The 26,365-nt window shown below is 37.4% G+C and overlaps 1 protein-coding gene across 2 annotated transcripts in view; it reads left to right on the forward strand.

Moving 5' to 3' along the window:
• LOC121895707 (A disintegrin and metalloproteinase with thrombospondin motifs 7) overlaps nt 1-26,365 on the forward strand; it is a 90,981-nt gene that overhangs the window by 15,933 nt on the left and 48,683 nt on the right. For both annotated transcript variants that reach the window (XM_042409131.1, XM_042409138.1), the window contains 6 exons: nt 723-919; nt 7,195-7,278; nt 10,736-10,860; nt 13,647-13,796; nt 14,715-14,858; nt 23,475-23,619. In XM_042409131.1, coding sequence (XP_042265065.1) covers nt 723-919; nt 7,195-7,278; nt 10,736-10,860; nt 13,647-13,796; nt 14,715-14,858; nt 23,475-23,619 — 845 coding nt within the window. The remainder of the gene's footprint in view (nt 1-722; nt 920-7,194; nt 7,279-10,735; nt 10,861-13,646; nt 13,797-14,714; nt 14,859-23,474; nt 23,620-26,365) is intronic.

Genomic DNA, 26,365 nt, shown 5'->3' on the forward strand with positions numbered 1-26,365 from the left:
ATTATTTTTTATTCATCATTTCTTATTTTAAGTCCCCCTCCACTGGAAAAACATGTTTTTCTTCTTGTTCCTTCAGTTGGATTTTGAACTTCACTGTGCAGAGTTTAATGCTGGAAGACTGTTTTCACATTCATCTTATATCTAATTTCAAGGGATGGGCTTACAAGCAGGATTTGTGACATCACAACTAGTTTGGAAGCCAATCCTGGTCCAGTATGCAATTTACACAAGTGTGATGTGGGAACTTGAAGCCTCCAGTGCACAAACACTGAGAATGGACTTTTCATTGAAATAGGAGACATCTTGCGTCCAGGACTTAAACTTTTTAAATGGAATACACTTGCATATTCATAGATTATGATATATTCAATGAGGGAGAGGGAGTAGATACCATTTTAAGGAATTTAACGTGGTAATTATACTTTTTTGTGGAAAAAACAAACACACATTATTGTTCCAAGCAGAGTATTTTTATATGTCTCAGTACATGTCCTGAGGGGATCTGTAAGCAATATGAATAACACCCACTGTATCATTTCTCAGCTTAAATATTTTATATAAAGATTTTTAGCCCTTGCTTTAGTCTACCAAGAAAAGCAGGTATATACAGTAGTGTATATTGTATGTGACAAGTTTAAAGTCAAACCTGCTGTGCTAACGTTGGCACACAGTGTGCCCAAGTAAGAAAGTACTAAATGTTTATTTTTGTCTCCTATCTCCAGATTCCCATCAAAGTTTTGAAGACACTGAGAGACAGCGGGAGCACTGGGAACACCGTCAGCAGAGAAGGAGGAGGATTCGTCCTCGCTCAGTCAGCAAAGAGAAGTGGGTGGAAACGCTGGTGGTGGCCGACCCAAAAATGGTGGAGTATCATGGCAGCAAAGCTGTGGAAAGCTACGTCCTTGCTGTCATGAACATTGTAAGTGTGTCGCATTCACATTAACATGACAGTCTCGTGTATCACAATCTGTTGGTTGAAGTGTAGTTTTATCAACACATTTGATCCTCTCCAAGCATTCACTATAACACAGAGAGTACGACATCTTGGAAAATACACTTCCACAATGTCCACGTAGGATGTTTAGCATAAGCAGCAAACTAGCAGCAGCAGCAGCTCAAGTTCTCTATTAATCAGTACATTTTTTAAGTAGTACTTCAGTATACTTGCAAGAGTTATACGCATAAACAATACAGCTTTACGTGTATGTTATTGCAATCTTCCTATGTGCATGACAAAACACTTGATAATAGTGTACAATTAGTCTTTTTTTTTAAAGTATGCTTTAATCTGTTTAGACATTAGCACAGTTAAGATCTCCTGTGTTTTGTCAGCGCTGAGATTTATGTGACACTGTAGTTATGTTCATAAAACAGAAGATTATAAGATGTTAAGACCTGAAGTGCAAAAATATGCTTTCAGTTTTGGTTACACACATTTAGACAGTTGTATTGATTACAATACGAGTGAATCTGTTATATCAAACGTGGCTGAAGCGCCTCGTGTAGACAAGCCGTTATTTGATTTCTTGCCAAGAATTAGAAAAGAAGATCAATACCACTTTGATTGAGCCAGGAAACGATTATCTTCACTTAGCGTATAGACTGGAAGCAGCAGGAAACAGCTAGTCTGTCTCTCTGCAAAGTTAAGAAAAATACACCCAGCAACACACCACTGCAACATGCTCTATCACATTTGTTTTATTCGTGCAAAAAAACAAAAGTTTAGTGTTACGTGCTGGAACTATTTCTCGGCCAGCTGCAGTGACTTCCTGGAATCCTGTCATAACTGTGAGGTTGCCAGGTAACCGTTTTTAAACATAGGTGAGCTAGGGTGACACCAGCTTAAGGGTTGCCAAAGAGGAGGAAGAAAACCTTTCTAATTAATTTCAGACAATACTGTTAAAAGTCTGTCTCACTAATATGTGCACTTTATATAAATCCAATGGTGGCACTTATATACACCAGAGTTTGAGAGGAGTCTTCAGGTTGACGCTATATGAGGACAGGCTGACATCTTCTTTCACTAATTAGCTATCATTCATTGAAACTGTCGGCTGTCACTTTTTTTGTGACCCATGCTTTATTTGCTCACACCGCTAAGAATCAGAAACATAAATAACCAGTTTATTCTACTTACAGTATGTTTCATGCCAACATCATATCCCACATATAATCAGAACTGGGATACTTCACATGGGTGTGTGCCCTCAACGGGGGTTGTGTGTTAGTTAATCAACTAAACAAAAGACATAATGCTAAAAGTTTTAATGATCTACACCCTAAAATTAAAGTGAAACTAATGATTGAGCTGATTTACAGGCTGCAGATCCAGTCCAGTCATTTTTGATTGATATATGGTAAGTAATGGCTTAGCCATATGTTCACTCTGTTAAAACTCTGAACACACAGACTCGTTAGGGAGTGAATCACAGAGCCACAAAATAAACACCCTGCAGCATTTTTAATTAATGATATGACAGCAAGCATCAGTGAGCAATTTGAATAGAGCTGCTTTGAGTTTTAAAAACAAATATTTGCAGGTGAACCACAGCTCTGTTGCTGAAAAACTTATTTAACAGTATTTTGTTGAGTAACTTAATAAAAAAAAAAAAAAATCCTCCTAAATGTTTTTAACACTGAGTTACAGGATATGTGAAAAACTTCCACCAGATGTTTTTGGTAACACTGATGTTTGAGACCAGATCCTGTTTCAGTTTTTCCATCCTTGTGTTAGGTAACACAATGGATGGATTAAACTCTTCTTGTCCATCTTTTTTTCAAGCATAACTCCCTCACCTTTTCACAATCACAATGTTATCACTACCTCCTAGTTTGGAGGTTAAGTAAACTGACTCCTTGACTGTCATTGATTAGCACATAAGTAGATTATTCCAAAATACAGCACATCTGCTCTGACCACAGCCACTGGAAGGGCTGTCAGAGGACAAAACATCAGGAAAAGGAATTCAGTGACAGAGAAGCTCACGGATTAACAGACAATAATACACGGAGGAAGCTGCCATTATTTCCCACTTCCTCTTATGGTTCTTTTTTTGAGTCCTCTACACTCAGGCTTTGAACTTTGAAACCCCAAATGATTTGGTTTTTGTGAAAACAATCTTGCTCAGCATGAAGGGAAACAACCTCTTAACCGTGTCCAAACAATAAGTATGGGCATCATCTTCCTCAACCACCAGCTGCTCCATTGTCTCATCGCAGACGCTGTCTTGAAGTTTTCAACTTCAGAAGGAGTTCATGTTTTTTGTTTTTTTTGTCCTGCTCTACTGTATGTTATGATTTACACACACATGTTACAGCCTGGACAGTAAATCTCAGCAGAAACAAATGGAAGCCCTTTCCCAAAAATAACTCCCTACTCACTTTCACATGTTGATCTCATGATAATTTATTATATTCTCTCTGGAATTTTTATTACAGCTGTATGTTAAACAAGCGGACCAAAATGACATAAAGAAAGATACAATGTGAATTTAAAAAGCACATTTTATCTGAAGGACTAGGTGCAACTGTAGAGCAAGTGGATTGAGAGGAAATTTGTACAATCTACAGCACATTGTTGAGAAAAAAATCCATGAGCTTAAAATAGCTGCTGCTCTATTTTTACTCACACGATAAACAATAAAGAGAAAATAAACTTAAAACAAAATGAATGCCACTGAGAAGCGTTAAAAATTGTTGCAAAGTTGATTCATTTACAAAATGTGCACCACAAATATCTGTGAATGAACACTACTGTACTATGAGAAACAAGGACCATAAAAAGAGTTTTTATGAATCAGGTCTTTTATGTGTTTCAAAGCTGTTCAGTCTGAAGTGCCTCAGTTACACAACTTGTACAGAGGCTTTAGTGTGTTGACGATTTGCCTGACATTAAGAGGAATGAATGGAGTCTGCCCCGTATTAACTAAGTGTTTCTTCTACGACTCTGTGTCGTGAGTGAGTTATCATCAGACTCCAGTGGTTTTTTATAAATGCAAGCATTTTTATTGCTTTATTAGATGCTCTCTTGTGCTCCTTGGCATCAAACTGTACAGTTCCTTAACTGTACTGTATATTTACCACTTACAGCATATTTCAATTCAAATAGCTTTATTGGCATGACCATAACAAAACATAGTATTGTATTGTATTTCACTGAGAAAGTATTGCAGGATCATGTTGGCTTCAGTCAAACAGTGAAGTCCTGAAGATATTTGTTGCATTGTGCTGTAGCTGTAAAGCAGGAGCTTCATGCATAATGAGGAAATTAATGAATGACTGAAAATGAAAACTTATGAACTGCATGAATGACAGTATTTTTTCAAGTATTTTTGCCTTAATTTGATAGTAGACAGTAGACAGATGACAGGAAATGCAGTGGGAAAGAGATTAGGGGATAATACACAACAAAAGTCCCTAGCGTGACTCAAACTGAGGATGTTAAGATTACATGGTCATAGTGTGTTTTTGTAAAAATGGATAACAAAGTTTATCTGAAGCTAATATGAGGTTTCAACAAATCTAAACAAGTCAAATCAAGTGGATATCCTCCAAAGTTAAAGTCTTTTTAGCACAAAATTGCCATTTTTGTTGGCTGGGGGTATACATAAAATGAACTAGTTCTTACCTACTGACACTTTTACAGTCGTCCCTTTTCTAGCATCCTTATGGTTGTAGTAGGGCTGAAATTAACGATTGATTTCACTATTGATTAATCAGCTGATGATTATTTTCTCGCTTAATCGTTTTGTCTATAAAATGTCAGAAAATTGTGAAAAATTATAATTTCCCAGAGACCAAGTGATGTCTTCTTTTGTCTGAGCTGTCTAAAATGGTCAATGGTATATGGACTGTACTTGTATAGCGCCTTTCTAGTCTTCCGACCACTCAAAGCGCTTTTACACTACGTGTCACATAAATCCATTCACACACATTCAAATGCTGAATGGGTACAGGGGCTACCATGCAAGGTCCCAATCTGTCCATCAGAGAGAACTAACTATTCACAATTTGGGGTTCAGTATCTTGCCCAAGGACACTTCAACATGCGGATTGGAGGAGCCGGGAATCAAACCCCTAAATGCAGAGATATTCAGTTAACTGTAATGTATGACATATAAAAGTTTCAAATCCTTCCATCCTAATTACCACAACCAGCAAATGTTTGGTATTTTTCCTTAAAGAAATTACTTAACAATTATTTGATTATCAGAATAGTTGCCGATTAATTTCCTTTTGACTGATTGATTAATTGACTAATCTTTGCAGCTCTAGTTTGTAGTAAATGCACTCAGTCATTTCTCTGTTACTTATTTGAAGTTTTTTTCTCCAGCTCCACCCATGTCTTCCCCATTTCAACTTTGTTTTGGGTTAACCACATGTCTGTTAACCACATCAAAAGATCGGCATTGTCAGTCTTAATTCAAGAACGTTTTCTGAGAAAATGCTGATAAGGTTGAATAGAAAATAATCCGATCTGCTAGCTGTGTGCTCATGAGTAAGAGAAGTGTTGGTTTTATTCCCTGATTTGCATGCTACAGAATCAGAGGGCAGTTCCTACAGCATGTAATGAGACCTTTTATAATAAAGGATCAACAGATAGAGCTTGGTGCTGCTTTGAGAAGACGTCTTTGTTGACTTAATTGCTAGTGATGCTCATCATCTTGCATCTCATCAGTGTGAAAGGTACTTAACAAGGCCTTTCACCTCTGACTTTGTTTCGTGGTTTTCAGTTCTCATTTCTCAATACGTTGACCTTGATCTTGCAGGTATAACCACACGTGACACCTTGGCTTTAGAAAACTAAAGTAAAAATGCAGAATTTAAATGATACCATTGAAGTTTTTGGTGAAATAACCAACTGAAAATAGGGTCTTAGCACACCATGTGATTTTGATAAAGGGGATTTGTTCTGACATTTTACTTTAAGTGTGAGTCACCCTCATTATAGGGTACATTGTGCTGATTCTAAAACTCTCAAAGTCTCTAAACTGCAGTGACTCAAACTAAACTCAGCGAAAGGTTTATTACATAACATATGTTGACATTTCACTAGTATACTATTACAGAAATAAAAGGGATTAAATTGACATAATTACAAGCAATAATTATAGATCAGTGGTCACCAACCCTGCTCCTGGAGAGCTACTACCCTGCATGCTTTAGTTATCTCCCCACTCTAACACACCTGGTTCTGATTATTAACTTGTTATCAAGGAGCTGAAGCTTATCAAGGGTTTGATAACAAATTGATAATTAGAATAATGTGTGGTAGAGTGGTGAGATACCTAAAACATCTCCAGGAGCAGGGTTGGTGACCACTGTTAGAGAGTGTTGGCCCTTTAAGGTCTGGGTTCTTAGGCCTTTAAGTAATAATTGGTGGAATAAACAGCTCTAAAAGTTTACATTTGGATAAATTGCGTTGTTATTAAAATGCTGCACTACATGAACCGTGTCTAATCTCTGTAGTCTGAGGTTGTTCGCTGTTTCCATCCCCAATAAACAGATTCCTCTGAATGACTCAAGTCATCTTGTGAATTTCTTGATGCATAAAAAGAAAGAATGTTCTCTATTTAGATAAAGAATATCCAAATAGAGAACAAGATGTTTCTGAAAAGGAAATGATTTCATTCATTGTTTCTTTTTGAGGACATTTATAAATGTCTTTAAGCGTGTGCATTGGCCTGAAAATGGAAATCCAGTTGTTAAATGACTCATAGAATCAGATGGGAGAGTAATAGCTCTGACATAATAGAAATACAGCATTCTTTCAATTCAAATATAAAAACCTGTTTTAAGGGTCTGACTGTTGAGTTTATTATTTATTTCTTGATCTAATCTTTTAAAATGAGTGTGATTTTTTTATTTATTTTAGTCTTTGTATTGGATTTATTATCTGAAGTGTTCTGAAGTTTCTACCACATCTAACTCATGGCAGCCACTTACCTGCCTCTGGTTTCTCTTAGCCATGGTCACACCATATAAAAATGCTTGTTATAAAGCTAATTATAAATCAACCGCCTACAAATTGTATACATTTTATTATTAAGATCATTTTGACCTATCAGCTGTCTTAAATATCATGTGACATCCAAATGTTTAAATGATTTGTGTGTGTGTGTGTGTGTGTGTGTGTGTGTGTGTGTGTGTGTGTGTGTGTGTGTGTGTGTGTGTGTGTGTGTGTGTGTGTTTTAGGTGGCGGGTCTCTTCCGAGATGCAAGTATTGGAAATGCAATCAACATTGTAGTTGTTCGACTCATCCTACTGGAGCAAGATGAGGTAAAATATTGTCTGTATTTTAGTGACATTGTGATGTGCAGTATATTTATACTTAAAAAAAAAAAGGTAAAAAAAACAACAACAGGTAGTTTGAATTAAGGGGGACGTCTAATGCACATTTCAAGGTCTATATTTATATTCTGGGGCTCTATTGGAATATCTTTTCATAATTTACAGTTAACAAAACTCCTTGTTTATCTTATATTGGCCCTTTATGCAGCCACTGAGTTCAGCCTCTATCTGGAACAGGCTGTTTTAATTCTTGTCTCTTTAAGGTCCCTCTCCTGATGAGCCCACTCTGTTCTTATTGGTTAGCTCCTGGAAGCTGCCTCTTGGCCGGCTATGTCAACAAACCATACAACAAACTATAGAAGTAGAATTTCACTTCTTTTCATCATCCTTTACTCAAAATGGAAACTCTCAAATACTTCCATATATGTTCAAGTCTGAATCTGATCCAAAATATGTGAGTGGACAACATGAACAACCCATAGAACAACCTTAGCAACAAAAGCTACAGAACTGACAGTCGTTTGTTGACATGTGTGAACAATCTGACGTCAGTTCGAGGAGGAAGTAGGGGTAACTTTACAAACGATGTGTTTAGTGTAGGCTGAAGCCCTGGCTTTTGACTTTCAGGGAGCATTTTTACAGATGTTCTATGTTTAACATAGACATCCAACATCATAGCGGCATAAAAATAACATAAAATCACAAAAAGGATGATATGTCCCCTTTAATTCAAATGCAACCCACATAGCCTAAGTTGTTTTGTTCATTTGAGTTGCCTCCTCTGCTTCACTTGAGTGAAAAGCGAACGTGACAAGCTAATGTTACATGAAGGCAGTTGAATTCTACTCAGCTGGATTTTACTCGGTCACCAAACAGCTTTAACTTTTGTCCACAATTTCTTCATCTGAGGAGTCGAATCCAAAATGATTCCAAACATTAGTTTTCTTACTTCTCAGTTTGGGGTTTGTTCAGCATGCATTGCTAACTTCTCCATTTTGCGTTCAGAGTTCAAAGATCAACAATAACCTAGTTTATGGAGGTCAACAGAGGATGCAATGGGTCTGCCCGGCAGTGTATTTTAGACCCCCCACCTCTGGAGTACAAAGCAGGGCCTGTTGTAGAGCTCTTCTAAGAGGGTCCAGTGACATAATGAAGTCCTCTGATGTGGGTGAATGCTCTGTTTTGGTGCTGCTGGATCTTAGTGCAGCTTTTGATAAAGTAGATCACAGCATCCTGATTGAAAGGATGAGGCAGTGGGGTGGGCATCTCTGGGAGTGCCCTGGACTGGTTCTCCTCCTATCTCTTGGATAGGAGTTTTTCTGTGTTTCTTGGTCCCAACATTTTTGCTGCTCTTTCCTGTGGTGTGCCCCAGGGTTCTGTCTTGGGTCCTATACTGTTTGCTCTGTATATGCTCTTCTTAAGTCATATTATTAGCAAATTTAAAGGTATCTCTTATCACTGTGAAACTGATGATATTTAGTGTCTCTTTTGCCTGATGAGACTGATAAACTATCCCTTTTGCATAATTGTCTGACTGCCATAAAGGACTGGATAGCTAACAACTTTTTACAACTACAACTTGCTTCAGATAGCATAGTTTCCAAGGGTCAGGTCCAAGGATGAGACTGTGCAGTTCGATCAACTTATCAAATTGTTAACCTTACATGTTTCTTCCATTTATGAAACCTTGCCAAACTCAGGTCTGTTTCTTGTTTTAACTTGAGCTAGAGACAATTATTCACGCTTTTATTTCTTTCCGGCTGGACAACTGCAATTCCCTTTTCAACTGCCTCAGCAAGTCATCTCTGGACCATCTATAGATGGTCCAGAATGCTGCTGCAAGGCTGTTGACCAGGTCCGGCAGGACGACTCACATCACACCCATCTTATCATCTTAACATGGGCTTCCCATCAAGTTTAGGATCGATTTTAAGGTTCTTGTTTTCACATATAGAGCCCTGCATGGTCAGGCACCTGTGTACATCTCTGACCTGCTCCATCGTTATATCACCAGTAGGTCACTCAGGTCTTCTGACCAGGGCTTACTGGTTGTCCCTCACGCTCAACTGAAAACAAAATGTGATCATGCCTTTAAAGTGGTGGCTCTGACAATGTGGAACACAGTACCTATAGACATATGATCTGTGGTCTCTGTTGACACCTTTAAAAAACAGCTGAAGACTAATTTATTCAAAGTGGCCTCTGTCTCGCCTCATAGTGTCTAGTGTTTGTATATTGTGTGTTTTTAAGATATGTTGTTGCTTATGTTTTATTGTTTGTTTCCTTTATTGTGTTTTATATTGTACTATTTTTATGGTCTTATTTCTTTAACAGTTTTACTCCTGTGAAGCACTTAGTGACCTTGCTCTGTGAAAGGTGCTATATTAAATACATTTTACTTACTTACTTACTTAATAAATAATAAAACACTGTGAATTCTGAATTCAAATATAGTACCAGTCAAAAGTTTGGACACACCTTCCCATTCAAAGTGTGTCCAAACAGTTTGACAGGTACTGTATATCAAATATTTACTTATTTTCCATGTAGCAAGTGTAGTTGAAACTTCAATTAAAATATGAAAGCCCCAATGCAAAGCAGATGAAAGGAATTACAGCTCAGACAGAGTTTTTATGTTTAAAAGCATGAATTATGAAGTCTTTTTCTTGCCACTTCGTGATACTTGGACAATTGGATAATTAAACCAAATGAGCTGTTAAATTATCTCGCTCAGATGTGTTGATTAAAGCATATGCCCCCTGTTTAGGGTTTATGGTGCCAATTAAATTAATTCAATTAAATTTAAGTAATTTTCTTCTAGATAAAAATAACTGTCTATGTGACATGACTTCAAAAAGTCAAATAAATGTCACACTGAAGATCATTTCTGTGTTTACAGCAACCAACACTTATCAGACAGTGTTTAAATGTCTGTATTTTCCCATACAGCAGCAGGGATTACATTGTAGATATGAATGGAGCAAATGTGAGTGTAACAAATGACTAAATTGACAATAATACAACAGTTAAGGCTAAAAGAAGATGCGCTTATGTGCATCACTACTTATTCTGATCATCAGGTGAATGAATGGAAAAGCATATGCACAGAAATTTCCTTTGATGGGAGAGTGGGGCAAATCAGTGGTACCAAAAGTTGAAGTATAAAACACAATGACATATAATGTTGTTGCCTTACTTTTGTCTGAATGGCTGTTATTAGGGCCCACTAGAAGGCTGCATTGGATGATAAAAGCAGTGATGGTGCACTTTAGCTGAACCTAAAGCAATTATTTTGTAGCATTTTCCATCAAATAGAACCTGTATTTTTCTCCTTGCTGTACATCAGAAATTGCATGTTTTGTTCACTTATGGTACAATTGCTGCAAAGATTTGATTTGTTTACTGTATGTTCTCTCCCCTTCATCTCAATGACTGTGGTGAACAGGATGACTTAAAGATTACACACCATGCTGACAACAGCTTGAACAGCTTCTGTAAATGGCAGAAACGACTCAACATGAAAGGAGACGATCACACGCTGCACCATGATGTAGCAGTTCTGCTCACCAGGTAAATAAAAACCTAATTGACACAGCTTTCAATTTCTTTCTCAACCGCACATAATTACATCTCCCGAGAGTGTCCATTCTTAATTTGTTTTTGTGGTGTTATTACAGAGAAGTTACTGATATACTGATTTAGATGGTTGCACACAAAAGAATCAAAGCTGCATGTATCTCTATCACAAAACTTCTCATTTTGTCTTATTTTGTGCTTCAAGTTGACAGTTGTCAACTGTAATGAACTGTATTAACTTAACATTGTAGTTAACCAATTAATAATCAGATGCCTCAATTGATATATCAGCAGGTATAAGTATGACCTAATTTAACAAATATTTGCAATGTATACTGAACTGTATATAAACAGTTGCTGCAAATTAATTTGTTTCATTTTTATTAATTTCTCTGTTGATCTTTTATTAAGGTTAATCCCCCTAAATATCACATTATTCACATTGTTAAGACAAGAGTTGATAAATGTCTACCTGAGGTTGAGGCTGAAGCAGCCCATTAGCTTAACTTAGCTTAGTTTGAAGACTGGAAGCAGGTCTGTCTAAAAATAAAAAATCTGCCCTCCAGCACCTCTAAAGCTCACTAAGTAACACATTATCTTTATTTAATCCATATAAAACTAAAATGTACAAACTGTAGATGTTATATAAAGATGGACGTGGCAAGGTTTGTCATCAACTACTGGTTTGCATTGGAGCCAGAGTTGCAGCTTATGGTCAGCCAGGACCTTCCAAGTAAGGAGTGCAGGGTGTTGCCTTTCATGCTCTGGAAACACACCTAGCTACCTCAAAGCGAAGCAAATGTTAGCTTACTGGGAACACTGAGCGGTGCACACCTGGGTTAACATTACCTACTCTAGCTAAATTGTGCTTACAGGGCAGGTATCAGATCATTTAACATTAAACTTATCGAAATAAGTCTTCAAATCTTATTAACAGAGCAACAATATCCAAAATGTCCACCAGCACAACTATTAGAGGCCTGAATTTAGCGGTCAAGACCAGGTCAAGACTTGTTGAAAAAAGTGATTGACTCATTATTTCTAGAGAAAAGTTGATGCTCTTTGAATGGGGGTCAATTGGAGCCAGTATCTTGCAGCTGTTGGTTGCATTGCACTTGAAGGGACATGTACTTCAGCCTCAAGCCTTAAGCTAATTGGCTCCCGCTCCATATTTAGCTCCCTAACATGAGACTGGTAATTGATCATCTCATGAAACTTTCAGCAAGAAAGTGAATAAAACACAAATATCAAAGCAGAAAGAGTAGAAAAGGATCAGATAAGATTTTGGAAAAAGAGAAGGTAGAAATGAGTTGGATGGGAGATCAAGAGAAGAGCAATTGCATTAGGGAGTTAGGTTAAAAGCAGGGTTGCTGGATGAAAGAGAGGAAACCAACACAGAAACAAGAGGTTCAGGGTGTGGAAATGGTTGATACTGACTTGTTGGCGGCTGGATAAAAGAGCCTAGAACCTTCGGGGAGTTTGTTAAAAGGTACAAGTTCAGTACAAATAAGTGATATCTTGCCTTTTTCCCATCTTATTTCACTCACTCGCTTCCTTCTTCGAATTTCTGTTATCACCTACCCCTTTCATGTTTTTGATGTTCACATCACCCCAAATCGCCTTCATGCTCCCTCTGTCCTCTTCTTCCTCCCTGGCTGATAAATCAGTCAATCTATATCTCTGCTCTGATTTCCAGCACTGCACATCTCGTAGTGTTTCTCCTTCTGTTTAATCCTCTATCAATATCTTGGCTTTTCACTGACCTTTTCTGTAACTTTCCAGATTTAAAGTAATAAAATCAAAGATGAGTTGAATTAATAAAATGACTGCTTTTGTATTAAATAATACAAAAATACCTGTAATAGTAGTTGGTATAATGGTCATGTAAAGATAATTAATTTTCCACTTATATACAGAGGTAGGAGCTTTTTTTGCACCCTGTCAGCTTTTCTTCTTCAATTTCTCTTTGACTTTGTTATATATTCTTTATCTGCTTGTTTTAAGATGTTTAATTTAACTGAGTGAATTATTAATACCCAAGATATCATGATTTAATGGCTGCATAATTACATGAAATAGAATTATTCTAAAGGTTTTGTGAATTATTTTGCACTCATTTCTATGCAAATAAGCCTGTCAAATTTAGTGTCTTTCAAAAGTCAAACCGTAATTTGAAATAAATGCCTGTGGGTTTCACTAATGCTTAGTTGAACAGCATCTAACAACTGATTCAATAATGTAGAAAAAAATTAGACCTTATATTTTGTGTTATATTTAGTTTTTAATTAAGATCCTGGTGGGAAGGAAGGGCTGCATATAAACAAACCCAGCATTATAATAATTACAGCAGTTACAGGAAAAAGTTTTTATTCTCTGTGAATGTTTTCATGTAAAACAAACTTTAACTATAACATTATCGGGAAATTTAAAGTGACATTGCAAATAGCGTGTGACAGTTTGTAATCCTGAAATCTGAAGGTATATATGAGCTATAGTCGCTTATTGTCAATGCTTTTTTTCGCTTGTTAATCCAGGCTGCTGATTAATTTGTTACACTGTGTAACATAAATGGTGACATATCATTATAATTTATTATCTGAATTATTATCTGAAGTTAGCAGCATGATCCCTTTTTTGTTTCCCACCAACTCTCTCCCCTGTTTTTTCATATTATCTGCTCTCCATCACCTCATAATTCAGGTATTCAATGCGTCGCCTTTTCATTTTGCTCTCTGTCTCAACCGATAGTTCACCGACAATCCCTCTTTTTCTTTTCACAGGAAGGACATCTGTGCAGCCATCAACATGCCTTGTGAGACACTGGGTCTGTCCCATGTGGCAGGGATGTGTCAGCCACATCGCAGCTGCAGCATCAGTGAAGACACCGGCCTCCCACTGGCCTTCACTGTAGCACACGAGCTGGGGCACAAGTAAGCGTCCAGTGCACACACACACGCATTATATCACATTATTTCAATTTATGTTCTCATTTTTTAAATAACCAATAGAACAGAAAGATGAATTTTGTCATGTTTCCAATGCCACCATTTAACTGATTAGATAACATAAGTGTAATGCTGTTAAGCTAATAAGCTAAAAGTGTTTCAAACTTAATGAGTTCAGTGAACCGTCAATATCATTTTAAGTCAGACTTGAGCTATTGGATGGTCAAAGTCAAGTCAATTTACTTATAGAACACAATTAAAAATAACAAATGTTGACAAGAGTGCTTTACAGAGAGATGAGAATTACCATCAAATAAAAACACAGACAAAATTATGTGGATCAAAAGAAAATGAATAAAAATAGAAAGTTTCAATAAAATTTTAAAATACAGCAGCATTGCACATGGTGGTGATGAGAATGGCCATGGACAATGAACAGCTATTCTAGTCTTTTCTGTTCCATTCGTTGGATATTATTACATTTAGAGTGTGAGTCTCACTTTTGAGTAACTGAGGTCATCTTTTTCTGTCTGTCTGGGTCAAATTGCACCACAGTCACAGAGGGAATGTGGTGAAAGCAGAACAATAGATGCTGTAATAAAAGTCCTGAAATTACGAATCAGTTGGATAAAACTTTCTCTCCAGCACAGTTTAGCTGATCATGATGTGGTACTGATTTCCTGCTTGTCTCTCACATTAGGGTTCTGTCTGTTTGAATGTGCAGCCACACACGCTGCTGAACCAGTTTATCTAAACTGAACTTCGTGTCTGTTGCTCATTAGTGCTGTTTCATCATAATTATTTCAGCCTCATAATTATCACTTCAGAAATGCGTGCTTGAGGATTTTTGAAGTCACTCTCACTTTAATTGCCCTCTCTGTGGGATCTGCTTCTATGTCACAGCTTTGGGATTCAGCATGATGGCAACGGTAATGACTGTGAACCCATTGGGAAACGACCTTTCGTCATGTCTCCACAGCTCCTGTACGGCACCTCGCTGCCCAGGTGGTCACGCTGCAGCCGCCAGTATATCACCCGCTTCCTTGAGTGAGTGCCACACATGTATTACCTTTTTGTACCACGCTGCTTTCTGAAAATATTTCTCTGAGTTTGTTGAAGTTCAAGGTTTTGTGCGCCCACAACGTTCTGAATGCAGCCATGTAATGGTTTTAAATTCAACTAATATATACAGTTTATGTACACGAAAAACGAAATCACGTTGCAAGTCCTGTGTCACATAGGATCTGGGAGAAAAGGCTGTTGCAGCAGACAACATGATGGATGGTAGGTGTCATACTGGGGCATTCGTGACTTTGTTCGTGTAATGACATGTGCATAGAGATAGTTGAAGGATAATACATGACAAGGTGCACGTCCCACAAATTGTAATTGGTGACTCAAGAGATGCAGGGATTCAGCTTTTTTTTTCTCCTGACACCCATTCCAATACCTAAACTCTCATGCATTGATCTGATCAGATACTGTTGATCTGATGTGCTCTATTTTTCTCAAATTCAAAATCTAGATACCAAAACTTTTACTACATGGAACTAATTAGAATCAGTCTTATGTAGGGTATCATGAGGCTGTAATTTCATAATACTTCTTAACTATAAGTGGAGACCTGAATACACCACCATTCTTTTCAGGCTTCATTAACCTTAACCTGAGGACAAACCAGTTAGCAGTTCCTGCTTAAGAACTGGTCTTTTACTGGTCTTTTGTACACAGAAGCCCCTTTTGGACCACAAAGTTCCAGGATTTTTGCAATCAGAGGAACTAATCTCTGGAATCAAACTAGAAAACATTTAACGCCTTTCCATTTGCGTTTCCACCACATCTGAAGAACTGTTTAGATTATGCAAATTACACCCATGGTGGATTTCGAACAACTTAGGCATTCGAAACACACTGTTCACACATGAGGAAACAACAATACAGCCATCCTGTTGTTTCATTGTATTTACTGTTGCGTGACTCTGATGGTTAGATGTAATGAATGATTAAAAGACTCCAGAGTGCCTGTCTCCACATAAAACAATTTGAAGAGTGTTTGATGGTTATTTACTTCTTTAGAACATAATGTTTTATATGTCCTTTTCACTCACTTTGTTCTCTTTACCACTGCTCCCTCTCTCTCTCTCTCTCTCTGAGTTCCTCAAAAGTTTCTTGGTCTCCAGGGAAAGCTGAGCAATAGTGATCAGAGCCACTATGGCTGCACTTGTTGTCCTCTGCGTGTCCATACCACAGCTAAAGGCGCCTTTTAGACTGTGCAACAACAATCGTAGGTTTATTGCATGTCACATTGTAAGATACCTATAATAAAATCTTGGTTGCAATCTGTGTCAGACTGTATGATATCAATATGAGGCATGTCAGATAGTGCACTCACTTTATGGTGAATCTTAGCGCTATGATGTAAATACAAAAAAAAATTGCGCTGCTCTGATGTTTTGAAACTGCAGCAAAAACACAAACTTTTTTTTTTGTTTCACCTCCATTGTCTTGGTTTTTGTGTGCCATGGTCGTATTAAGGAGAATGACCGTGTTTTCTCCCTAAACTTTATTTTTTAAAAACTGCACTTACAAAATATCCAGCCAGCGGATTCTGTGTCATTTCATGTCGTATTCTGATTGGTTGGTTTGTAGATGTGGGCTGTAGCACCGGTCACTTTATGAGAATTTATCTACAAATTTCTGACACTGTCAGAATTTTGCCTCAGGCTGTCTTTGGTCGCCAAAGCCCCACATCAGTTGTTAGTGGATGTGTCTCACAGTGCGATCTAGGATCACCATTTTGGATTTTACTACATTTCTCTCACTATTGTCAACTTTCATCCCAGGCAGCTCAAATTTGCACAATATAAAGGGGCCTTAAGGGAAAGGGCTGGAAATCTCTCTTCTCTTTAGTGGTGGAACTCGGCTCAGTCAACAGAATCCCTTTCCATTTTCAGAAATCACTTGAGGACGTACCTCTTCCTATAGAGCTATAGCTCTATATGCTCTTTCTCCATCTCTCAATCCTTAATGTACTAGGCACTTATAATGTTACTCTATGCACCTGCAAGCCTTGTGGCACTTGTGTCAGGTGGAACTAAGTGCTGAGGCACTTCTTCTTGAAGGCCTCTCCTTGATCTACTCTCTAGCTTGTATTGTACATTGTTTGTACGTCGCTTTGGGCAAAAGCGTCTGCCTAATTAATAAATGCAAATGTAAATGTGAAAGGCTTTTCTCAGTTTAAGTACATGTTTCTGCAGCTCTTCATTACACCACTTTACCTGTACATAACTCTATCTTTTTTCTTCTTTTTTCTCACAAATAAGAAGTGACCTGCTAAACTTTTTTTGTTTTGTTTTTTTTAACTACAGTTGCACAAGTTCATCTTTAATAAGATGTTATGTCAATAATTTTTTTTCTGAGCGTATCTCATTTTTTGAGCTTGTACTACTGAACATGTAATTAATTTTTCTGGACTGGCCTTGTGGTTACAGTACCGCATTTTGGTGACCACCCAGAATTCATAGAACGGTAGTTACATCTTTAACTCTTGTTTTTGGTGCCAAAGTAACATCATGACCTCAAAAAGACCCATGAAAATAACAGAATGACTTTACTGAGCAAAGGATTAAGGTCACTGTTGATTCATTAAATTTAGTAATTGGAATGTTTGTTCATTTTCAAGGAGTTTAGGAGTTTAAATGCCATTTTTTAGCCTACAGACAGTATGGTTGTAAAAGCATGTAGTTTTATCTATAGTTAGTTTGTTGGTTATTTATCCGTTGTGTCATGCACATACAAGTGTCCAGTTTACATGGACTTACAATACACCAAAATGCAGTTGCAGTGGTGAAACATTTGTCAAACACAGACAAGAACAAAAGTCTTACATCACATTGCAAACAAAGCACTTTCTGTACCATGCTCTACAAATAACATCAACCACACAAAAGGTTCCCTTCCTGAAACACAGCTCAAGTTTCTTATAATCATTCATCCAGGAAAACTCATCAGAAATAAAGAAAAATTTACTAAATATTGTAACCCATAAAGTGTTTTGTCTAATGAGCAATAAAAAACACCTTTTCTCTAAACTTCTTATGATTAATTCTTATGTATATGCTTTTATATATCTATCACAGTACTGTGTGTGTGAGGTGTGTGTGTGTGTGTGTGTGTGTGTGCCTGTCTATCAACTACACGATCACTATACAAGTCTCCAGCTGCTACCGTCACTAGCACAGTGAGTCTGGCCTCAACAGGACATGTGTTGAAATGTCTGAAATATTTCACCAGAGTTGCCCCAGTTTCTCAGCTCCAAGCATCTGGAATTCATTTAGTGGGTGTTCAGCTACTTGACAGCATTGGAGCGTCTTGACTCCATTGTGGACAAAACAGGGCCCAGCGGCAATATTTACAACCCGTGGGAGTTTGCAATACAAAGGCCAGTGGTTTTGTGTGTTTGTATGTGCATGTCTGAGTGATGGTTATTAGTATGAAGACAGACAGAGAGCTGTCTCGGTCCTGAAAAGCACTACTTTCCTCTGTTTCAAATGGAAGTTTGTGTAAAAAATGTGTGGCTTGACTATGTTACATAGGACTATAACTTTTAGCATGCTGGCATGCTAAATTAGCCATAAACTGAAATTGTTACTGTCAGTCCATTCAAAAGTTGTTTATATATTTCAGTTGGACCAAAGCATCAGACAGACTGTCTGCCTACATTCACATGCTGAAAGCCAAGTTGCTACCATGGCTTACAATTAGGGATAGTTAAATTATTCTAATGGACATCTCCTGTAAGAGTACCATCACATAATGAAGAACTAGTTTTCACAGCCAGGAGCCAGAGCTGTGCTTGGTACAGATATCCATGGTGCCCAGTAGATGAACAAAGATGATGACTTCAGTGATTCCCTGATTTTCATCTAGCACCACCAGCAGCTCAAAGTTTTCACTTATCCAGTACAACATCTTAACATCTACTAGATGTATTAGCTTAACATTTTGTGCAGAAATTCATGATTCCCAGACAATAAAGCTTTATGTCTGGGGACTTACTAGACCCAGTACTGAGGTTAACATCTGTGGTTTTAAGTAAAATATGCGACAACTATTGGATGGATTTCCTTTAATTTTGGTGCAATAACCCACGTTTCCTACGGTATAAATTGTAATAACTTCTGTGATCCTCTGACCTTTCATCTAGCGTCGATTATCAGGTCCAATACTTTGGTTTATTTCCTACAAAACTAATGACATTCCCATCAGCCTCAGCTGTACTTTGTATTGAGAGCAAGTTATCAGATATAAGCGTGCCAATATGCTAAACTCACCATGTTAGTATTGTCATTGTGAGCATGTTAGAGTGCTGACTTTAAGTCTTGTTTCCTTGCACAGGTATGGGTTTTATTACTGCTAATAAGTGTAGCAGTGCCACAGACTGAATGGAAATGTTTAATTAATTAAAATCTGTTTACTGCTGACGGAACACAACAGACATGAGACGTCAAAGAAAACAGCCACATTTAATTTGTATGTGATCCAGAATAAGTTGTCCTACATTATAACAAAAAGCATCTATGAGAAGCTTTTTCAATGACTGAGGCAAGAAAAGAGATCATGATAATGATGATGCCTTATTTCCTAGCCACCCATCCCCATCCCCTTGCTTGCCATGTCCCTGTTCTTGTTTTCTTTCTTCTTTCATCCTCTTTTTTTCTTGTCTTTTGATCTCTAGCAAGGCACTCCAAAACCGCCAAATCACCATTGATCATTTTCCTCACACACATCTATTGTACAAACTACTGATATGTGTCTTCCTATCTCCTTTCTCCCATTTTTTTTTCTCTGTTTTATCTCTTTCACTGACTGCAGGACAAGGCTTCTATTGTTGTTGGCCTTAGTTGTCCTTCAGGCTTCTACTGCTTGTGCTGCTTTGGTCCGTAGGTGTTATTTTATGTGGAATGTAGAGGGTCACACTGAGCTGAGTGGTTTAGATATTATCACACAGACAGGCTACACATAAACACTCTTTAATATCCAGAAGAGAATTCCTACAGTAGAAGGCCATAGAGGCCAAGTTGCAAAAAAAAAAAAAAAAAGAAAAAACCCAACAACCTAATTTCATGTGAATTTAATTGCTGCTTTGGAGAGCCGTGGAAGCTGCTGAACGGTTCCAGTCAGGAGAATAAATGCAATTTTCATAATTAACCACAACTCATATATTGATTGTGAATTAATTTTGAGGTGTATGGATGGATTCAGGAGACAATTCATTAACGAGCATAAACATTTCCAGGAAAGCTGCCTTTGACAAAGGCTGCAATAGAACCGAATTTGCCCTCTGAGCTTCCTTTCAGTAAAGCCCATGCAGTCCAGAGGCACTCATGGAGAACATTTTAATTGCTGCTGTTCAATAGTCAGTGTGAGGCCATCTCATATTAATGATTTTTGGTAACTGCTAAACAGTCAGCCTCTGTATTATTTAAATCTGATGTGCTGTATATCTTCTTAATATCCTGGTTAACAAACAGGGATAAAGGGTTTTTCTACAGACATGTGATGGAAATTAGAGTGTAGAAGTGTAAAACTTAAAAATGTAAACATTCACATTGTTTAGTGAGTTGGACTAAATTGGACAAATTTTCTGGCAAGACTAACCTGGGGTGAAGTAGTTGTTTATCTCTGACTCATTCTTATGACTGCCTTAGAGTTCACAGTGTGATCACAATATGGCTTCACATGTGGAAGATATTTGATTCAAGTTTGTTTTCAATTTTTTTGGGTCAAAGAAAAAAAAGGAGAATAAAAGAACACAAAACAAATTTGCACACAGTTTTCAATATAATATTTTTATTGCCACTGTACACACACAATGAACAGAAACATACCGTGTACGTTATTTGTATCTCGTTAGCAGACACACAGCCCACTGATTCGATTTTAGCTTCTCACGGTACATTTTCAGTCTTTACACTGTGCATTATCAGGGGTATTTAAGACTTACACCATCACTAGGCCTGACTTGATGTTCATTTTCAACAAAGACATATGAACTAAGAACATCTGCACACTTAACACTGTCACCAGTAAGCCGAACTTTTCCCCCACAGCTGTGGAGTGCTGAGAGCCAAAGCTCAATGATGGTTCTTCCACAACATATCAGCTTTATTCAGACCCTTTTTTTTTTTCCATTTTTCCATGCAATGAAACTTTCTCACATTTAATTCCAATTTTTTATCATCAGGATGATCCCAAATAGCATTTTTTAAGATTATTTTTGTGAAACATTATCCCGGATTAAGAAGAGTTTATCGCACAGTCAAACTCACTTGAACTTTCCATCATTTGTACTTGAACATCCCAGTGAGCTCTTTAACACGGTAGCGCCGTCTGTGAATCTGACTTCATAGTCACAGAGGACTTTAACACTGATGTCCAACATTTTTTCACTTCATCACTCTTGTCATAGTAACATTACAGATCAGGACACAACTTTTTTTTTCTCTTTTTGCTGCATGTGAGAAACAAACCTTAATGGACTGACTAAAACAAATAAACTATGACATATGAACATCTTCAGGTGTTATTGTAAATTACATTCAGCTTTACAATGCAGCATTAAATAAGGTCATGGATATTAATGAAAGTCATATCACGAAACTCACATTTATTTAATTACCACACGCTCATCACAATCCCATCCGAGCTCTCATTATGGAGATTTGAGTGTAGGCTCATTTTCTAAATGACAGCTCCAAAGGATCAAATGATTCATCTGGACATCAAAGAACTTGGTTCTTTGTTCTAGATGACATTAAACAAGTTCACATTGGAAGGCATTTGATACCAGCTGATACCAACAGGGCCTTTAAAGTGTAATTGTTTGTTTGTACAATCTGTAAATGCATGCCTTTTCTTTTTTCCAGTAGATTTTATGTATGTTGTACAGGCTTGATATTATGCATTTTTGTCATCTTTACCTCTATGAACTGATTGTCCACACAGCTGCATCACAGGAAATAATACATTGTTTCCTTTGTGCATGTACATTTAGCAAGTTATACATTATTAAAATGCTGTTGAGTTATTTTTTACTGTGTTATCATGTATCTTTGAGGTAATACAATGTGATGTTAATATATATTAACCTAATGAAACAATGTCGTGCTGGATTAGAGCATCTACCATATACAATAAATGCAAGATAAAATAGTGAATAGGAAGCTGAATATTATTCCTTTCATCAGTACAGATCACAGCCTTGTTACATTGAAGGAAATGAAACCCACTTATCCTCATCATTATATTCCTTCCCATAGCCAACCAGTCTATTAATATAACAGCGTGATACCATGAATTCATTTTCCTGGAAGAGTCCATTATAACAGAACATATTGGCCCCCAGTATTTTTTAATTGTTTTATCTATTATGGCCTCCCAAAGATTGAAATTGTGACCTTTCAATCAAAGCATTCCCTTCAAGCCAGTCAGTTTAATTTATGCCAGAACATGGAGCCAAAATACACAAGCTCTAATTACAGCCCTGCTATTAACTAGTCAGTGGAAGTGGTATGAATAGCTGTAAAAGCTTCTGGTCAACTTTAATTTTATTGGTAAGTTATAAAAACGTTTGATGCTATTGCATTTGCTATTGAATATACTAGCCTAGGAATAGTTCTTACTTTATAAGGATTACTGTTAAAGTGGTAATTCACCCTGATAATGTTTTACTTTAGCAATAAGAGATGAGGGGAGGCTGGTATTTGGATTTTGTATAGCCCAATATCACAAATCAAAAATTTGCCTCAGGTGGCTTTACAATCTGTGCAGCAATACAACATCCTCTTTTCTTAGACCCTCAATGCGTATAAGGAAAAACTCCCCAAAAAAACCTTTAACAGGGAAAAAAAATGAGAAAAACCATAGGAAGAGCAACAGAGGAGGGATCGTTCCTCCCTCCATTGGATGTTGCAAGTACAGAAGAGATCAGATAGCAAAATTTCAGAAATACAGTATGGAAAAACAGGATGACAAAATTATATATGAATTAGAAGGATGTCAAGCAACTTCCAGTGGTAAGTGGTGTGAATAGCTTTAGTTTCTTGTCAACCGGACTGTTATTTCAGCAGTTATTAAAACTTTTCTGCTTTGCTTTGCATTTACTGCTCTTATTTGGTGTAAAAGTGGTAATTCAACTTGTTAATGTTTTATTTTAGCACTAAAAGATCATTGCTGAAGTGTTGGTCCATTACTCTTTCCATATTGTGGGGAAGCTGACGTTTGGATTCTTGGTGCATTTTAATTTTTGTCTTTTCCACTATGAAAGCTGTCACTGACCATGTCTGCAAATATTACTATTCTACGATTTATTCCAAGCAAACCCTGTTGCTTCTGCCAGAAATGTCAGTACATTACAAGATTGCTACAGAATATTTCCTGGAAAAGACCTACCTGTATTTAGGTGTTAAGAATAACAAAGAATAACAGTCAACCTCAGATAAAGTAGAAAATTGTTAGATCATTTTTGCAGATTGTTACTTTTAAAAGAAACTCTTTGTGTGTATGCCACAGAGGCCTTTATGAAGTGTGCTCAGAAGACTGTTTGTTTTTCTCTATTTCTTTTTTTAACTATCCACCTCTTTCCTTAACCTCCCATTACAGTCGCGGTTGGGGTTGGTGCCTTGATGATGCCCCTGTGAAGGATAAACTGTCTCTAAACTCAGTGCTTCCTGGAGTTCTGTACAGCGCTGCCCATCAGTGCCGGCTACAGTATGGATCTGGGTCCCTGCTCTGCGATGACATGGACGTAAGGCTCTCTAGAACAACAAATACATCAAATCTCCTGTATTCTCTGAACTTTTTTCTTCTTTTGTACTCATTTGCTCTTTTCTCTTGCTTTCTTTTGTTGTCCTTTTCTCCCACATATCCTTGGTTTGACCCTAAGCTGTCATAACAACATTTTTTCTATCCATCCCCACAACATCTTCCATTCCTCCCTGATCCCATTCTGTCTTCAGTATGTTTGGCTACTTTACCATCTGTTGTACCATGTTGCTCATATCCTCTGGAGTACACCAATTCCACACAGCTTGAAGATTATGCTTTTGTTGTCATACAATTTATACAACAAAGTGCTGGTTGCCGTTTAGTCTTATTCCACTTGGAAAAGTAGCAATTAAACCATTATAGTCATACCATTTGAAAAGCCACAAGACAAACAAGTGTTTGAAAAAACTGCATCTTAATTCAAATTATTGAGTGACTCACTAGAGTTATTGAGTCATCGACCTTATAATCAAACAATATCCTGCAGGAGTCCAGAACACAATGTTAATTACAGTAGAGGTCAATGCCCTTTCTTACTGAGTCTTTACACATGACTTCTGCAATCTGCTCTGTCCACAAAATGCACTGCATGGATTATTTTAATATATCCTGGGACTGATGACATCTTTTTTATCATGGATGGACAACATGCGAGCAGATTAGGTGCAGGATTACTGTCAGCAAACCTGTTGTCCAGCTTCCACCATGTTTGCACATTAATATGTGGTCATTACTCATGTGGTCCTTATCACCACTTGAACACACCTGCTGACCGGCTCCACAGTGAATTATGTCTCCAGGATTCCTGCCTCTTCAATAATGATCCAATGCACATATTATGTCTATTTACAATATTTTTACCAGTCATAGTTCACATGCTAAGTTTGTATAAAAATATCTTCATGCTAGTGCCACAACGGTAAGTGGGTTTCAGCACTAGTACCAACACATACTATATATGCAGTATATGAATTACAGTACATGTATTGGTCCGTACTTGGATTAAATATTTTAAGCAATTATTGCTTGACACAGAAGGATGATCACTATATAATTTTATTTGTGAAAACAATGCCAAGTGTCAAAGACATTTCCAAACAGCATGAAGGAACAATAACAGAAAATGACAAAAAATAAAAACAAAAACGTGCTAATATGTGCTATTTTACCATTAGCAGTTCTTAACGATATTAATTCAGATACCACCTTAACAGTGGAATATGGCTTTTTAAATATTCAATCTTTGAGCAGCAAGTCTTTTAACTGTAATGATCTCATCTCACAATCTTACATCTCACCATTGAGGCCACCACAGTTAACACATCCTATTTTTTATAAACCTAAACAGAATGGAAACAGAGGTGGAGAGTAGCTCTGACTTTTGTGATAATTGTAAGACTGTGTTGAAGGCTGCATTCAGACTGACAGTATCTCAGCATTAGCAGACTGTAAGAGACTGCATTCCTGTGAGTGCTTTGCTAAGTAAATAGTACAACCTCTGATCTGTAGCCAGTAGGATTTTGTTTTGCCTCATGTTGAAGTACCTCTCAGCGGTTGTCTGAGGACTAAAGTATGTTCTTTCCACCTTGATTATAAGAAGCACTTTTTGATCACAAGTCAAGGATTTCATTACCATTACTGAATGTTTAACAAAGACAATTAGCATTTCACTGAACAGTGCAATCATTCTGAAGCAAAACCCTACTTTTGTGTGTTTCTTCGAACACATTAATAGAGTTACGTTACTCACAGTTTGAGCACGTCTACAGCTTGGATCGGCATGAAACTCTCCTGGATCAGTACAAAAGATGAACAACTATGTTAGAAAATATCTGCTTCTTTGATTAAAAAGTCAAAGGTACAAGACTGTGTACATAAAGATTTTGGGGCAGAAGTTAAGTATGGCTCCCAATGTGCATTTCGGGAAGAAACAAATCATCAAGCTTAATAGTCATGTACACCTCTAATGGCAGGCGTAAGCCAAAGATGACAGTGTTGAGAAAGCTGAATCAGTTCAAGTGTCATTTCTTGCCAAAAATTTAAGACGAAACATGTTTTCTCAGAAACAAAGTTGAAATGATTGAAGCAGGTGGTCATAATTTAAACCTATAGGATCGCTACATTATCTAGGAGATTCGTTATCATAAAAGAACATTTTTGAATGGGAATACAGAATGGGGGAAAAAACGTATGCGGAACCAGTGGCCCCCCACTTTACAACTCTATACGTGTCAAATCTCTTAAAATATCTACAGGCAGCTCAGCTTGGCCAGACAAACTGCCTTCCCTTTTTTAGCACAGGAAACCCCCCTCTCCTCATTCATTAATTCTAGATGACATGAACTAGATTTAAACTCACCGCTTAAGCAAAACTGACATCTTGCTGTGTAGCTGGCGGTGGTGCACAACATGGCATGAGGCAATTACAGAGATTCAGGGGAGTTTAACAAGCAGATGATTAACAAGTCTCAGTGTTTGATCTCACTGCTCAAGAACGAGGTATAGAATTGATGCACACACATTCTTTAACACATGATTTTCATATATTGACTCCTTATGGGGAGTTTCTCCTGCTTTATGTATGTGATTAAATCCTTTCTTTACCCAAAGCTTTGTGGCTGAAATGTTTGTAAGACCCCTGTGTGTTATGGCTAGGAGCAGATATAAATAATTTATATACTGCACAGCTCATGGGGCGAGAGCAATAGGAGCAGCGGAAGATTAGA

The sequence above is a fragment of the Thunnus maccoyii genome, chromosome 1 (genome assembly GCF_910596095.1).
Source record: "Thunnus maccoyii chromosome 1, fThuMac1.1, whole genome shotgun sequence".
NCBI classification, from domain to species: domain Eukaryota; kingdom Metazoa; phylum Chordata; class Actinopteri; order Scombriformes; family Scombridae; genus Thunnus; species Thunnus maccoyii.